This window comes from Equus caballus, chromosome 6 (genome assembly GCF_041296265.1).
Source record: "Equus caballus isolate H_3958 breed thoroughbred chromosome 6, TB-T2T, whole genome shotgun sequence".
NCBI classification, from domain to species: Eukaryota; Metazoa; Chordata; class Mammalia; order Perissodactyla; family Equidae; genus Equus; species Equus caballus.
The window spans coordinates 83,945,539-83,961,701 of record NC_091689.1 but is presented as its reverse complement, the minus strand read 5'-3'; the positions used below and the strand labels follow the sequence as shown (position 1 = coordinate 83,961,701).

The following is a 16,163-nucleotide window of genomic DNA, read 5'->3' as shown; positions in this document are numbered from 1 at the left end:
TTCTGTCCGGACACAAAGGAGGAAGAGGCCTCCTCTCCTGCCCCTCCCAGGCGACCTGCTGGGGTGGGTACACTAGGCCTCTGGGATGGAGAACCCCATCTCGGCCCAGGCATCCACCCAGGAGCGAAGAAGACAGGACGAAGGAGCTTTCACGCTGGCTCCTCCTTTGCATCTTTGCCAGGCGACAGGCCCATCCGCCCCAACCTCGGTTTTCCTAGAAGAAAGATGCCCCTAAAGATCCTCTCTTATGGGCCTCTTTTATTTGGGAGAGCCCCTCAGACACAGTGGCTGTAAACAGATGCCCCTTTCTCTCTTACCCCACTTTGGCCACTGCCTTCTTTTCAACTCTGGAGCTGCCTGCCCACCCTGCCTGCCCACCCAGCAGAGGCAGCAGCAGCAGGGCAGCGGGATCACCCAGGATCACTCGGCCCACGCTCCCTGCTGCCATCAAATTCCCCGAGAAACTGAGGGGAGATTGTCACCTTCGTTTTAGACCGTGAACTCAGACCTTCCCCACTCAGGCACAGACACAGCTGTGGATCAGGAAGCAGGCCTCGCCCACAGCCCCCTCCCCACCAATGCCCCATTTTGCCTAGGCCTTGCTGAGAGAGGCAGGCTTGAGGAGGGGGCTGGAAGAGGCTGGGAGTCCCTGAGTTCACCAGGCCAGGCCGAGGGCCCTCAGGTTCCACAACTGCACAACTGCACGTGGGTTGTAGCCCCATTCTCTGCATTTGGAGGTGGGGTGGTAGCTCAGGGCTCTGAAGCAGACATTCAGGCTCCCCCTAATCCAGGCCTGTAGGTGTGGAGGCACAAAGAGTGTAGGGGCACCAAGAAGGAGGGGCTTGTCTTCCCAGGTTCAGTGACTCCAGCTGAATCTCCTGCCAGACTCCCAGACTCCCTCTCACCCCCACCTCTCCCTTCAATTTTCCTCAGCACTGCTGGGGCAAAACCAAGGGACTGGAGGCCACTGGGAGTCTCTGTTGGGGAGGGGGTTGGGGAACCCCAGGTTTAGCTGGCAGCTCTGCATCCACTCTGGTTCTTAGAGTGCCTCCTCGACCCCAAAAGGTTTCACAGGGCACAGGAGAGCCCCCTAAGGGGGAGGGGCACCCTACTCCATCACCTCAGACCTGGACAGCTGCCACCACAACCAAGCTAGCACCACCGTGGGAAGGACAAACAGACAGAAAGACAGGTTAGAGTCATCCCCTCCCCCTGCCCTGCACCTCCCTTTTAGTGATTTAAATTCCCTCCGGTTCAATCCACACCGTCAAGTTCGGATTAAATTTAAAACAGGCTTTTCCCCGTCCCCCAGCGGGCCATCCCGGCCTCTGCAGGCAGGGAGCCCGCTCCCGGCTCGTCAGCACCCGCCCGTCTGCCTGCGCGCGCGGAGGAGGCCCTGCTCCATTTGCTTTCATTTTCCTTCTCCCCCTGAAATGGGCTCATTTCACCTCTCCGCTGCCCTCTCCCCCTCCCCGCCCCCTCCCTGGTTCCCCTCTACTTTCCCCCCTTCTCTCTCCTGATCCCTCTTTGTTGGGAAAAACACACCCACACACAACTCCTCCTAGCTAAGGCCTGCGCTGGAAGCAGAGACTGAATTCTTCTGGCCTGCCGCGAGGAGACCCGCGTCCTGCCCCCACCCCAGGTGGGTATCCGGGATCCCTACACACCAGGAGTCAGGTCCCCAAGCCCAGCAGGAGTGAAACCCCTAGGGCCTGTGAACGTGGCCCTCTCAACGCCACGGCCTGCCTTCCCGCCGGCCCCCTGCCCTGCCGCCCCGCAGCAAACGGGGCTATTTCCGGCGCCCCCAACCCGGTCTAGTTTCCCAGCCTGGGAAGTGGCTGGAGGGGGAGCAGCCTCAGAGCTAGGGGTGCTCTCTGCCTGGAGCCCCCATGGCCCTGGGCGCCTTGTTACCTGATCTTGGTGTGGTGCGTGTGTGTCGCAAGAAAATTTGCAGTGACTTTGGAGCCCAGACTGAGGAAGCCGAGGTGGCGAAAGGAGAGACAATACGGGTCCGAAGTACAATTAAGGGGCCAGAGCTGCTAGTCTCTCCCCCGCCCTCCCTGCCAGACTAGGAGCTGTCTGGCCTCAAACCTCAGGGCAACCCGCGAACCTGGAGCCGGAAACTCAGCCCGTGGCGGAGGGAACCAGGGGATCCGGCATCCCGCAAGCTCCCTTCCAACTTGGGGGCGCAGCAACCAGCCCGGCTGAGTTACAGAGAATCCAATGAATGAAAGTGCACACTCCGACGAATTTTCCCGATTTTTTCAGCCTTTGGAAGGAGAGCCTAGGTTTTGGGACCTCTCAGACAGACAGACAGACAGGCAAACCGCATCTCCGGAGGCAGACAGACTCACAACATGAGTGTGAGCCTGAAATCAAATACAGGTTCAACATTGCCCAGGGCCTCTCTGCCAGGCCGGCGGGCGCCGATCTCCCTACCTTCTCTCCCCTCCAGGGCGTTGGGCAGAGACCCGGAAGACTCCGTCCCTCGGTCCCTCTGGCTTGGTCCAATCCCGCCTCGGGAAGCGCCTTCGTTACCTGCTCCTCGGCTCCCCACGGCCACAGATGCAGGGCAGCCGCCTCCCGCCGGGGGAGGGAAGCCCCGGCCACCGCAGCCGCCGCTGCCCGCCCTCCTTCCCTCCCTCCCTCTGTCTCGCCCTCCCTCCCTCTCTCCCTCCCTTGCGCGCTGCCGCTCGCGGGGCCCTCCCGCGGGCAACCTGTTCTGGACCAAATCCAGGTATCTCCGAAAGAGAAAAAAGAAAGGACCGCTCACGTGGAAAAGAAAGAAAGAAAGACCCCTCACTGCATTTATTTGTCATGCCCTGACCAGTGGTCGGCCTCAGTTCAGCCGCCCTGGACCCGGCCCTGCAGCTGCAGAGGTGTGCCGGGCCTGCTGCCTCGCCCACGCTGACCGCCGCGCCCCGCGCACTGCGCGCTCCGCACTCCCGGCCGCCGCCCCCCGGCAGCCCAAACACCAAACAGACCTCAAGGTCCTTCCTACAGACTCAACATCCGGTTGCCTGCCTTGCCGCTGGCCTCTGCCTGGGAGCCCGCTCCGCTCCGTCTGCGGCCAAAGTCCACACACAATCCACCTTGTCCGTGCTTTCGCGCCCGGCCCGGACACCCCTCCTAGCCAAGGCACCCGCCTGGCCACTCGGGCTGCGGCCCTTCCCCGGACTGCAAACATCCTCCCCTCCATGGGACCCACACAAAGCCCGTGCCCTGACGCTCCCACCCTCAGCCCCCGTCCCCGGCCGCCGCTGCCCTTCACCTGTTCTCGGGAAGGGCTGCATCTCCGAGCGAGGCAAGGCCGTGGGCCCGGGCAGAGTGTGCTGGGGAGCCGAGGTCCCAGGGAGGCCACAGGGGATCGGCCAGGCTGAGCCGAGCGGCAGCCGGCGAGGTGTCTCAGAGACCAAAGCTCTCCTTGGCAAGCTCTTGCCTTTTCCTCCTTCTCCCGCAAGTCTTAAACACTCACACGCCGAGAGTTCAGCTCTATAAATCCTGCTCCTCTTTCCCATATCATAATTAAAAAAAACCAGTAGGGGAGGTTTTAACTTTTATTGCGATTTCTGGAGTTGGGCTGCGGAGCATATATTAAGTTTACGCTTATGCGCTCTCGGCGGGGAGGGTCCTTTAAGAAATAAAAATCCATCTTAATATCCGCAGACGAGAGAGATAATTTTTTCCCTCCTCTTCACGCTGTTTCTTCTGAAGACTCCCTTCCAGCGAAGCGAATAAATAATCACCACTGCCTTAGCCATGATCCACGGCCCCAGGGCCCTGGGGTGGACTCTGGCCACCAGACTGGCCCTCACCTTGGCCCTATGAAAACTTGTCCCATTCCTCAGGATTTGAGGGGGGGGACACACCCAGACCCATGGCTCTGTGGCCACCCCCCCTCCATAAGCCCAGCGGCTCTGAAACGGAAACGGGGGTGGGGGTGGGGGGGTAGAAAGACCCAAAGCGCAGAAGTCGTTCATTGGTGAATTTCGGCCCATCAGGGATGCTGTCTCCAAGCCAGGCACTCGGGAGCCCCCGCCCCTGCCTGGGACTCCCCTCACTCCAACTGGCCCTGTGCCTCTGACAGCCTGAAAACTCAGAGACTGCTGGGGGCTCCCAAACTAGGGGAGCCCCTGCCTGCCTCGACCCAGCTGGTCTTCCTCTCTGAAAACCTATGTTCCCGGGAGCCATAGAGAGATTTGAGCACTTGCCTCCAAAGGAAGAGATTTTTTTCCCCTACAAAGGGCTGAGGGACAGACAGAAAGACAGACTGACAAATTCAGCTGGGGAGAAGAAAGACTCTGTTACCATTTTTTCCTCCAGCCTCCTTGGGGTCAAAAGAAATCTCTTTGTACAGAGAGAGAGAAAGATACATGGGTATGCTGGTAACTACGTACTGGGGATCTGAGAGACCTGGAGGAGAAAGAGATACAGAAGCAGAGACCCACACTTATACAATGTTACAAATATCCCCCCACACACAGACAATTGCCAGAATATGGAACTCCATGTATATATTTTGACATCGGGACATGATTTTGTTCCCCTGTCTGAAAGTTTATAATGTTTTAATAATCATAATAATTCCAAAGTAAGAACACCAAGAACCTGTCCTTCTCCTTTTGGCTTTCTCTTTTCTAGTCTCTCTGAGAACAGGGGTAAATCTCCCCATTTTCCTGACCCCCCCCCCCCCATTTTTCTCTGCAGGCAGAGAAACCTTTTTTGAGAGCCTTTTCTCTAGCAACCAGGACCAGAATTGAGGGACCAGGAGGGAAAAGGAGGAGAAGAAGCTTTGCAAAGTTTCACATTTCTCAGATTCTCCCTGACCCCATTATCCACCCCTCCTCCCCCTGGCATCAGCCAACAACCTTCCCAACAATATGGTAATGGTGGGCGCTGGCAGCCTCCGCTCACCCAGACATTTCCACACAGCGCAAGGACAAGCAGCTGCCTGACAGCCACAGACACAACAGACCAAGGCCTATGGGCCACAGACAGCTAGACAGAGACCAGAGCCAGGTTCCTGCCCTGACGTTCCCCACTAGGGTGTGTGTGAGGGGTTTCTACTTGGACTTGATGGCTTTCCTCTCACTAACTAACACCCCAAATATTCTCTTCTCCTGGGAACAGAGCTGTAGAAGGGGAAGGGGAGGTGGCTGAGCTGGTGCTCAGAGTTCTCCAACTCTTGGGATCCACCACCCCCCCCCCCCGTAGGCACCCCACTTTTCTAAGGGGAAGTTCCAGCTCCAGCTGACTGGAGGCGTATTTTTTCCTTGGAGGTGGCTGGTGAGAGAAGCTAACCCTTCCAGAGACTGCTTTGCCTTTCTGTGTTCCTCAGTCTCCTAGCACTCCTGCCTCACCCTGCTGCCCAACTGAGCTGGCCCATCAGGCCACCTCTTACTCAAATTCCTGAATTTCCTTGGAATTGGCTAGACCTTCTTTGTCTGTCTCCATCAGCTTGGCCCAGGAAACAATAGCTGCAGGAGAAACTCCTCTCCCTCAGTCACAGGCATTGGGACAGGCTGAGGGGGGACAGTACAAAGCAGGCTTCTCCAGACCTGTCCTGTGGCCCCAATCACAACTTGCCCTCCTCAGTCTGTACCCACTGTACCCTATCTGGGAGGGGGCTGTGGGGCAGTCCCACCGGGGAAGGGAGAAGTGGGATAGGTGGGTTGGGGCCCTCGACGAAAACCGACTGATGTAACTCAGGCAGTTTCTTGTTGCCGAGTTCAAAACTCAATCCCAACAACATGAAACTACCTAAGCCACAGATCAGCTGAGCGAGCAGGGCGGGAGATTCGGCTTTGCATCTACCGGGAGGAGAAGGGAAGGGGGTTGGGGAAGGAAGAAATTCAGCCCCGTCCCCCTTTCCGCCCCCACAACCTCCCTAAGGACTAGAGAGTAGACTTTGGGTGGCTGAGTGGGTAGGGGATCTGACTGCCTCATCAGCTTCTGGTCTAAGCAAATTGCTCAGGGAAACTCTGGTGAAATGGGACCTCCAGCCGCCAAACCCCCGCCCCGCCCCCAGCACCGCAGTGGAGCTATTCCCCTGGCTCTGGCCCTGGCCCTGGGGGAAGCTGGAGTGCCCTTCCACTCTTGAGCTGGGTCCCCTGTCTTGTCCATCTGCCTCTCCTGAGCTCTCCTTCTAGATTTCCTCTGATCCTCTCCCTCTCTCTGCTAGACTCCAGCTTCCTTGCGTCTATGGGTGGCCAAACCACGGTGCCTGTGCTCCAGAGCCTCTTCCAATCAGGCCATTTGCCTCGTAAAGCCCCACAGCCAGGGAGAGTGGGGACCAAGAGCCTGGACAAGGCTCACATCCAAGCCAGCAGAAAGCAGGAAAACCTAAGCTTCAAGCTCCAACCCTCTCTAGCCCACCCTCTCTGCTACCCCCAGCAGACAACCAGACTGAGCGACATCAAGACCCATGTGTCGACCTCAAGGCGACCCTAAGTGCCCGTGTAGAGAAAAAAGCCAAAAACCACCAATCTACCCCTTTAACCGCCGAACCCCACAGCAATGGGCCGGGGAGGGGAGGAAAGGGAGCTCACGGCCACTGCCCTCCGCTGCGAGCAGCCACAAGGCAAGCCTGGGCTCTCAGCAAGCACGGATGCCCGAAACACCTTCCTCCCAGCTCTGCCCGCTGCGCGCCGGGCACCTGGGGACGCCGCTAGTCCCCATTCCGCCGCCAAGAGAAGAACAAGAAACCGCTTCTCTTACCTTGTCGCTGCTGCCTCCTCCTCCTGCCGCTGCCCGCGCTTCTACTGCTGCTGTCGAGGGGGGGTGGCTGAGCTCCTCGTCCCCCTCCGGCGGTTAAGTTTATTCCTCTCCTTGGATAGGTGGGGGGCTCTTGGGGTTCCCCCCAGCAGCGGTGGGGTTCGCCTGGCCCAGCACCCCAGGCAATCAGATCCGTCTGCTCCTCAAGATTGCAGTTTGCTCTCTGCCTCTTTCCCTCCTCCAGTCACCTTTAAATGCATCTTTTACTGCAGCACCACATTATATTTGCAGATCATAAAATCCACCTCTCGCGCGCACCAAGACCGTCCTGACATTACTGTTTTATGACCTTGACTTATTGTGGTCACCTGGATAATATTTAAATCAACGTTATGGTCTCTCACTTACATTAAACCCACCAAGAGACATTCTAGAAAGGCTCTAGGAGATGAGTCAAACACAAAACACACACATCCACACACTCAGCCTCTTTTGGGAGGGGGGGGGGTGTCACTGAAAAACACTAAAAACAAAAAACCACCCATTTGAGGATTACGATTCTGGAAATTTATTAGGATTTTTTTCTCCATTAAGGAAGCTACATGCAAAAGATACAACATACAGAATATCTTTAAATAACACAACTCCCAGACAGGGACAGGAGGATATTGGAGGGGGGGACATTCTGTCTTTGCTTCACTATGTTCTATTTTTAATTTTTAATTTTTTTTGTTCCTCTGGATGGAATTTCTGAGATGTCAGTGGATGGGGAATGTGGGGGTGCTGGGAGGATGGGAGAAAAGCAGAAAGCAGTACAAATACGAGACTTCAAGCAGATTTCCAGAGCGACTGGGAGGTAAAGACACGGAGAGGGGTTTGGCGGAGGCGCTGGGCGCTACAACAAACACACAAACACTAGCCGAACTTTCCAAAACGTCTATTATTCTAAGAAGGAAATGCAGCAAGGAAGGAGCAATTCTGACTGTGCTCTGCGAGATTACAGACCTTCTCTGGTTGATTTTTGTCCTCTTTTTTTCCCCTATAATCGGGTGGATTCAACCTTAACTTTGCAGGGAGAACAGGATGCTGTGCGTGAGTGCGTGGGTGAGTGAGGGGTTGACACACACACCAGCCACACTCCCACCCTCGGCTATGCGGGCACCCCACAGCCCACACCCGGCACGCCATTTCTCATGCTTTAGGACGGTGCATCTTCGCAGCACGAACCATAGGTCCCTTGGAAGGAGAGTCTGAGGTCTTTGCCTTTTTTGCAGGCGCGTTGCATTTATACTCAGGGAGAAAAAAAAAATATACCACCAGGCACAAAGGGAGGAGGGGCGGGGAAAGGAAGGGGGGGGGGGAGAGGGGAGGGGGAGGGGAGGCCGCGCGCTCAGGTGAAATTAAAATTGGAGGTCAGTTCCCGGATCCGATTCTCTCGGTTCATTTTCTTGAGTTTCATTCTGCGATTTTGAAACCAGATTTTGACTTGTCTGTCTGTAAGGTTAATGGTCTTGCTAATCTCCAGGCGGCGCTCTCGCGTCAAATACATATTGAACAGAAATTCTTTCTCCAATTCCAGCGTCTGGTGTTTAGTATAGGGGCACCTCTTCTTCCTTCCGCTCTTTGCTGTCAGCCAATTTCCTGTGGTGTTTTCTGCCTTTATCTCCTCTGTTAAAAATAACATTATTTACATAAGTAACCCTCGAAGAGGCAAGCCCTCGCAGCATGCTGCAGCCTTTGCCAGCCTGCTGTGGGGGCGGCTGAGGGAGCACTGGGGAGCTGCTCTGCCCCACAGGCCCGGCTGGTGCAGTCCTCTGGGGCTCAGGGCTCTCAGAATGTCTTTGGGGTCTAGACTTACAGGGGAGAAAGACAGAAGGTTCTTGCCTCCAAAGTGCTTATTAAATGTAAATTACCCAAATCCACCTTGACCTAGCAGATTCTGAGTACTCCCACTCTCCCTCAGCTTGCTGACCCTCGTGGGTGCTCTGAAGCTCACCAGGCCTTCCCTCCTCTCTGTTCCCTTCCAGCTCTGGAAAGCTGCAACCAGAAGGATAAGCATTTTCCAGGCCCCACACCAGGTTGCAGAGTCCACCATGCTGCCTAGAGCAATTCCCAGAGAGCTTTGACCCCTTCCAACTAAGCGGAGGAACATCGCCCCAGTCTCTGCGGCCAGAGGCCATTGCAGCTGTCCCTGCACCAGACCCCCAGCCCTTGCTCCCACCTGAAGTGCCACAGAGCAACTCTGCTCCATTCGATCTCCCATGGCCAGCTCTTCCTCTCCTGGCCATTTCCCCCAGGTGTGAGTAGCTGAGGCAGGGGGCTTGTGCAGGCAGCAGAGGTCAGGGGCAACAGCTCTGGGCATGCTGAGGGTCCTCAGACAACTGCCCTGGCCGTAGGACCTAAGGTCAAGGGAGAGAGATATCCTGAGGAAATGCAGCCTCCTGGAAATCTCCTGCCTAGACTATGCAGGTATGTATGCCTGCACATACATGTGTATTCCTGCACATACACACTCCTACACAGATATACAGACACATAGGCATGTACACATGTGTCTCTTTATATAAGGAGATACTATAAGAATAGTTTGTATTTCCCTTTATCTTATTGATAGCTTCTCTCCCTGGCACACATTCTTGCTGAAATAGACCAGCCTTGCTCCTTAAGCAGCAGAAGAGACCTTGGCCATCTTTTCTAGGGAAAGACTCAGAGTCCAGAGACCCGAGAGGGGCACCCAGCACAGGACTCTACACTCTATCTCCCCTGTATGCCAAGTGAAACTGCCAGGTTCCTGGATCTCACCTTGATGGGGAGTGGGGTGGGGGCCCTAGCAGAACCAGGAAGGACCAGAAAAATGCAAACTTGAGGCAGTAGTTTAAAACATCCAAATGTCATTAATTCTGCTCCCACCTCTGCACCTGCAACCTCCTGCCAAATTGTTTAAAGGCTCTCCATGTCCAACTATGTCCTGTTTATTTTCTTATTGGGGTTGTTGGGTTGGGGGAGGGTAGGGGGGAAATTATAAATGATGAAGTCTGGCTGAAAGCCCTCTTGCCTCTAGCCTGATGGAGACACCAAAATGGGAGCGGGGGAGGCAAGAAGGGCACAGGCACAGGGCAGACTGAGAGGGCTTAGCTGGGGTGGGAGGGCTTAGGTTGTTGTGGGGAGGGCAGGAGAGAAGGGGAGCCTGCTGGAATGGGGGCAGTTCCAGGTTGGAGGTGGACTTGCTAACCTTGACTTTGCTTTTGATGGGGCTAGAATGCAGCTTTTCCTACCCTAAAGCTACACCCCAACCAAGCCCAGGGTCTGGGGAGAGGGTATAAAATTAAACTTTCATGCTACTCATGTGCCCCAACGAAGGCTTCCTGGGTACATGTGCTTCACCCTCCCCTCACCCCCATGAACACACCCATGCTCATCTTCTGGCCAGGGTCTCCATGGACTGATCTGCCAAGGCCACCTTTGCAGAGGAGACCCCAGAGGGCAAGGCTCTGCCCTTGCCCGCCCCAAGAGTGCATGCATATGTGTGTGTGTGGGAGCAGGCATCCATGAGTGTGCGCAGAGCACGCGAGAGGGGTGTGTATAAGTGTGACACGGGTTGCAGCCAGGCATGCGTGTGCACCGCATCCATATACAAAGCGCCACAAGATCCAGGCTGCCCCCAACCTGCTCAGCTCTCACTATTTCATCTGCCTCTGTGCTCAGCGAGCCGCCCTTCTTATATACAGCTTCCAGTAGCCAGTGCCATGGGGAGCAGGTTTATTTCTCCGCTCCCAGTTGGGCCTTTTCTGATGCTCTTTGCTCCAACTTTTTAGGGAAAGTCGGTCCTCTCAGCCCCCCTTCACTGCTCCCGTTTCCTCCACATTCTTCCTCCAGATGTCAGAGAAAGGTCCTGGAGGCCCCCAGTTCCTGCAGCAGAAATGAATCTTGAACCCTGAGCTTGAACTCTGGCTAGGCTTTCTCTCTCCAACCAAAATCACAATGAAATTCAACTAGAGGCACACTCCCTTCCAGAAGATCGCATGCCACGCACACAGAAATTTTCCAACCATTCATTTGTAAGCTGCTTTTGGAAAGCAACGAAAAGATTTTTTTCTTAATTTAACTAGAAAAAAGGAAAAGAAAAAATTTAGAAGGGGAGACAAAAAACTTACATCATTCCAAATGCCCTGTTCCAACGCCATCCCCAAGCTAGGCATCTGGGGCGGGAGGAACGTGGCGGACAGCCCTTCACCTCCACCTCTTCCGGCCCCAGCCCCGCTGCCCGAGGCCCCCGGCCGAGCCAAAAACCGCAGGAGCGCAAACCACAGGCACACCACCAGACCCACAAACAACAAATCGCGCTTCGCAGGAAACAATTTTCAACTGGGAAAACGCAGTAAAGCGAAATCCCCCTTCTCCCACGTTTTCCCTAGTCCCTGGCCCAAGATCGCCATTTTAAGCTTTTTGCAAGCTTCTGACCTGAGCAGGGGGGGCGCGGGGGGCGACATGAGCCCCCCCAGGACACCAGCGTAGAGCAAGCAAACCAAAGCCAGCACGCGCTCGGGAGCAGTCACTCGCCCTGGGCAGCACCGGGCGCCTGCAGGCTGCCCGCGGTGCGCGCCACCCCCGGTCTCGGCGCCCACAGCCGCTGCCGGCCCGGCACCTCCACTTCGCCGCTTACCTTCCCTTGCCAAATGACGCGCCACCAGTCTGGCGCTCAGGAGGCACGAGTCGCAAGCCGGAGTCGCATTCCCGGGACCTTCCAGGGCCTCCTCGGCCCAACCCTCCCCCTGCCCCCGCCCCAGACCCGGCCCCGAAGACCAAGTGCCCGAGCTTCCCAGCTGGGCCGCGGACCGGACGGCCTTACCTTTCGCTTCGTTATCCGAGGTGTCTGGGCTGGAGTCGGCGGTTTTGGCCCGCTCCTTTTCGCTCTCCAAGGGGCTGCCTTTTGGGCCCGCCAGGCTCTGCTCGGTCTTGATCTCACTGGGGCTGGGGGCCTGGCTGTCGGACTTGGGAGTCTCAGGGAAACTCACTTTGCCCCCGAGCTGGGGTGACTCCAGATGTTCGGCGCGCGGGTTGAGAGTGGCCCGCTGCTCGAAAGGGGCTTCGAAGTCGTTGGCCCCGGCGCAGTGGGGCGGCTTGTCCAGCGCGGAGTAGCTCGGGCTGGCGCGGTAGTAGCTGGGCACGGGCACCTCGTGCTCCCCGAGGCAGGACTCCTGCAGGGGGTGGGAGTAGAGAGCTGCCTCGGGGCCACTTTTCGCCCGCTTCTCTGCGCTGTACATGCAGCAGACATTCTCCTCCTTGACACTAGGTGGGTAGGAGCAGGAGGACAGCGGCCTGCCAACAGGTTGTTCCAGACGGTAGGAGGCTTTGGGGTCGCCCCAGGAGTCCAGCTGCGAGAGGTAGGACGGGTAGGTGTTGAGGGCGAGGTTGGGGCTGCTGCCCTCGTCCCTCTTGGAGAGCGAGGGCGCGAGCCCGCAGCCCCTCATCACCCCGCAGTTGAAGTCACTCCCAGCTTGCATATACATGCCTGCGCTCCGGCTATAGCGCTCTCCTCCGCCGGGCGCAGCCAAGGGCTCCGCGTACGAGTTCGGAGTTACATTGCGAGGGCATGTCATTTTCAGAGAGAGGGGTTTTTAAGGAGCAATACTACAGCGGAGGAGCTGACATCTTTTTTTTTCCCCATCCGGGAGGGGGGGCGCTTGGAGGGGCGGGAGGGAAAAGAAGGGGAGGGGGGGAAATATCAGCTCCATAATTATCCGCGCATTCGGTCCTCACCATGTGACGGCTAGACCAATGGGATTTGAAAATGGCCTTGATGATTCAGACGGCCGTGACGTCAGCGGGGTCAAGTTGTCGGCAGGCGGAGCGCTCAGCGTGGAGTAACAGCGCCACCTAGCAGCCGCCTCGGGGTAGGGGCGCCGGAGCCCTTCCCCGCGAACAAAGGAAGCGCCCCCGGGGCGGCAGGGGCAGGAGGGGGTGGAGGGGAATGGGGGGGGTTCTCCCATTCCAAGGGAAGATGCGGTTTGTTTATTCGGGAGCCAGCCTGTACCTCCTGGGGAGAGGGGGGCGGAGGCGGGGGGTAAACACGGGAGAGAGGGAGAGAGAGAGGCAACTCGGGGCTCAAAACAGTCAAATTCAAATTAAAAGGTCAAGACAGGATTCAGGTACTTCTTCCCCTCTCCTCACCTCCCCCTTTCCTCTCCTCGGCTCCCGCCCGCGCTTCTCCCCATGGAATGGGAGTAGGGTTGAGGCTTGGGGTGGAAGGCTCCAGTGGGCAGAGAAAGGGAGAAAAAGTTAGGGAATCCCAAACAGGACTAAAGTTTCTGCTGTCCTGCGTCCTCGTTCGTCGTTGGTCGGGCTTGGCCCTTGGGGCTGGGAGTTCAGTTCGGGGACCGCCCCGTCACGGAAGTTGGTTGACTTGCAAGTTTTCTGGGGGGGGTTGACGGGGAATCGCAGTGTCCGAAGTGGGTCAGGGAGGGGGTCGCGATCACTTCAGGGCTGCTCCGGGAAAGAAGGTTCCGAGGGGACCTAGGGGTCAGGGGAGGAGGAAGCCGGCCACCAGAGGCACCGGGGAGCGCGGCCTGGGCCTGGCTGGGTGGGCGGCTCCTGGTACAGCGTCTCAGCGGCTGGAAGCCTTTGGCCTTGGAGGCGGTGGGTTCGGCCGCTTTGCTCCAGGCCCTCGCGGCCCTTGCTTTCCAGTTGACCTTGCCCCCACTAAACCAGGGGATACTCCCAGAGAGAAAGAGGGAACCCGCGGGACCTCGGCCGGTTTGGGGGAGTCGCGTACCACGCGGGAAACCAGGACACTAACAGCGACAAAATCCGACCCAGAGAAGTGACATTTACAGAGCGAATGAGCGGGGGACATTTTTGAGAGGAGAAGAGGGACCGGTCTATTTTTGTTGTCGTTATTTTTTAATAAAGGGAAACAAGAAATAAAGGACAGGTATGTTTCAAATAATTCCTTCCGTTTCTCCATCGTCTTTCTCCCAAAGCGAACTAAACTCCCCACCCCTTCCTCAGGAAACGGAATCTGGAGAATAACTTGTCTTTCCGGTCGCCCCGCATTTTTCCCTGGAGGAAGCCTCGGGTTTCGACTTTCCGAAGGGCCGGAGCCTAGCTGGGAAGGGGCCGGAGCTCCGGGCGCCCTGGCTGGTGGGGTGAGGAGGCTGGATCGCTTCTAGGGAGGCCTAAGCCTGCGGCTGCTGGAGGGGGACTTCGGAAAGAAATCCGCCTAATTCTCTCATCCAGGGGGCGAGAGAGCAGGCGCAGGGGTCCCCGAACCCCGGGAAAACTGGAAGGAAACGTGTAACGTGTGACTTGCTCGCAGGGCCAGCCAGGGGAGGTTTGAGATGGTTTGTGTTTTCTTTGCAGGGGTGGCCGGGGGCTCGGCACAGGGGTTGGCCCGGGCAAGGTTAGGCTGTTTAGGCCCCAGACGAGACTTGGGACAGCCCGGGCGGCAGTCAATCCAGGGAGCCATTTGTCCCACCGCCCACCCCGCGGGAAACGGCGAGACTTTATGGCCACTCTGTTTGTATTATCTGCATAAGTCTTTCCCCACCAGTTTGATCGAAACTGTTCGCTTTTACGAGGACCCAACGAAAATTCCCCGTCATATTTATCAGCCGGGGATAAAAATTTAGTATGGGAACTGATATTTCCTCATTTATGGGGCGATGAAATTAAAGACCAAAGCAATTGAGAATTATATGGCTTTGGGGGTTCCCTCCCCCCTCTTTCACATCTCCTTTATTTTCCTGCCTGGTGTGCCTGTCCCTGGAGTTTGGCATCACAGGCCCCTGCCCTTGCCCCCGCTCCCGTTTAGGGGTCTGCTGGGCCCTCTCCCCCACGCCCAGGTGCGGCCTGGCCACCTCAGCCTTTCCTAGTGTTTCTCTCGGTGTTAGTGGCTCGGGGCCGGGACTCCGCCACCGGAGCCTCTGCCCAGGCCCGGCGGGGATCCGGCTGGGGCGGCGGAAGGTTGCGAGGAGCCTCGCAGAGGAAGGGTCTCAGCCCCGCCTGGGAGGGGGCGAGGGAGGCAGCGGCGGAGGGTGAAGGAGACAAATTCCAGATTACCTCTTAAAACCAGCAAGCCCCATGGCTTAACCTGGGGAGCCAGCGGGAGAGGAGCAGAGTCGCTCGGCTTCACGACCTGTCTCCCCCTACCAGCCCGACTCCCATCCCAAACTCACTCCTTACCTCGGCCAAGGGAGGGGATGGAGTCGCTTCAGAATCCTTGCCATTATTAAGGAAAGTAATCCCCCCCGGGAGCAGGAGCCTCCCGCCTCGACTCCCACCTCCTCACAAGAACGAATAGTGTTTAAAGTTGAAATAATTAGAAGTATGATAAACACGGCCCATTAATGAAAAAAGAAATCAAATTCATCAGCTTAAGTGGGACCCCCGGTGGGACAAATGTTTGCTTCTAATTACGCAGGATAAACGCAAACCCGGGGCTGTTAAACCAGAGCCCGCGCCGACGCAGACAGGAATAACTAGTTGGGTTTTTGCAGACTTTGGGATTCTGCCCCAGGGGAGGCGAAAGGAAGGAAGATGTGAGAGTGAGGACAGGGTGAGGGGAGCATTTGTGCGGGTCCCGGAAAGTTCAGTCGGATGTGGGTCCCAGCCCTGCCCCCTTGGGCTCGGTCTTTCCCGAGGCCACGAGCAAAGGCCGCTTCCGTCCTATTGTCCGGGCCTGGCGTTCAAAGGCACTCGGGCTGCCACGGCCATCCCGCCTGCCGCCGCTGCCAGGCGCCCACCAGCCCGGCCCCACAGGGCCAAGACCCTCAAGCCTGCGCCCCTGGGGAACTGCATTGGGGTCCAGGAAAAGTCTGCGTTGGTAGAATCACCCTGTTAAGCCATTTCCCCAACTTTCCTGGAGTGCCGAGAGACCTGTGCCTCTGCCTGAGTCGGAGGCTCCCTCTTGCCTCAACTTGGGGATGTGAAAATCCAGGGGTTGCAGGCCAGAGCCCGGCTCAGGCTGCGCCTACATCTTGACAAATCCCACCCAGCCCAAGAGCCCTGGCACCTCATGCCCTTCCTCCCCGGCCCGAACCCTGGAAGGGCCGCACTGATGGGGGGCTGGGCTTCCTGCCGCCTGTGGGACTGTGAGGGAAGGAGAGGAGGCGGGTGCTCTGTGCGAACGCTGGGACTATCGGCGGGTTCCAGAGGGCAGGCGGAGGGCTGGGGCACCAGGAGTCCCCGTGTGAAAACAGAAGGAAAGTGTGGTGCTCAATGAACAGGAAGGGCCCTCGGATGTTTCCTGGGCTTTAGCCCTCAAAGCACCTCAGAAGCACCCTGATTTCTTCAAGGAAAATTATTGGGCTTTCCTCAAAAGGTTAAGAAAGTCATCTGAGAATTTCCAAAGGTGAAGAGAAAAAGGAGGATTGTCTCTCCCTTTGGGGTAAAATAAAATGTAATAATAATAAAGTGTGTGTATTGAAGTGTCTTCAATGGAAATGGAAAAC

The 16,163-nt window shown here is 57.0% G+C and overlaps 2 protein-coding genes and 1 long non-coding RNA gene across 3 annotated transcripts in view; 1 reads left to right on the top strand and 2 right to left on the bottom strand.

Moving 5' to 3' along the window:
• HOXC4 (homeobox C4) overlaps positions 1-2,619 on the bottom strand; it is a 60,278-nt gene extending 57,659 nt beyond the window's left edge. The window contains exon 1 of the mRNA XM_070270269.1: positions 2,440-2,619. The gene's annotated coding sequence lies outside the window, so the exon portion shown is untranslated. The remainder of the gene's footprint in view (positions 1-2,439) is intronic.
• On the top strand, positions 1,175-3,665 carry LOC138924692 (uncharacterized). Its single transcript, XR_011439772.1, has 2 exons — positions 1,175-1,642; positions 2,456-3,665. It is a non-coding gene; the product is annotated as an uncharacterized lncRNA (long non-coding RNA).
• A 3,593-nt stretch (positions 3,666-7,258) lies between these two features.
• On the bottom strand, positions 7,259-12,501 carry HOXC10 (homeobox C10). Its single transcript, XM_005614754.4, has 2 exons — positions 11,564-12,501; positions 7,259-8,382 (listed from the first exon to the last, which is right to left on the bottom strand). Exons 1-2 carry the CDS (start codon positions 12,312-12,314, stop codon positions 8,105-8,107), a joined length of 1,029 nt encoding a protein of 342 aa, XP_005614811.2. The 5' UTR covers positions 12,315-12,501; the 3' UTR covers positions 7,259-8,104.
• Positions 12,502-16,163: the final 3,662 nt, after the last annotated feature.

Bases quoted from the DNA above. Each gene is read 5' to 3' on its own strand.
- HOXC10 (XM_005614754.4), bottom strand. From the start codon at position 12,314: ATGACATGCCCTCGCAATGTAACTCCGAACTCGTACGCGGAGCCCTTG. The intron at 8,383-11,563 runs GTAAGGCCGTCC...TATTTTTAACAG, and splicing joins CTCGGATAACGAAGCGAAAG to AGGAGATAAAGGCAGAAAAC.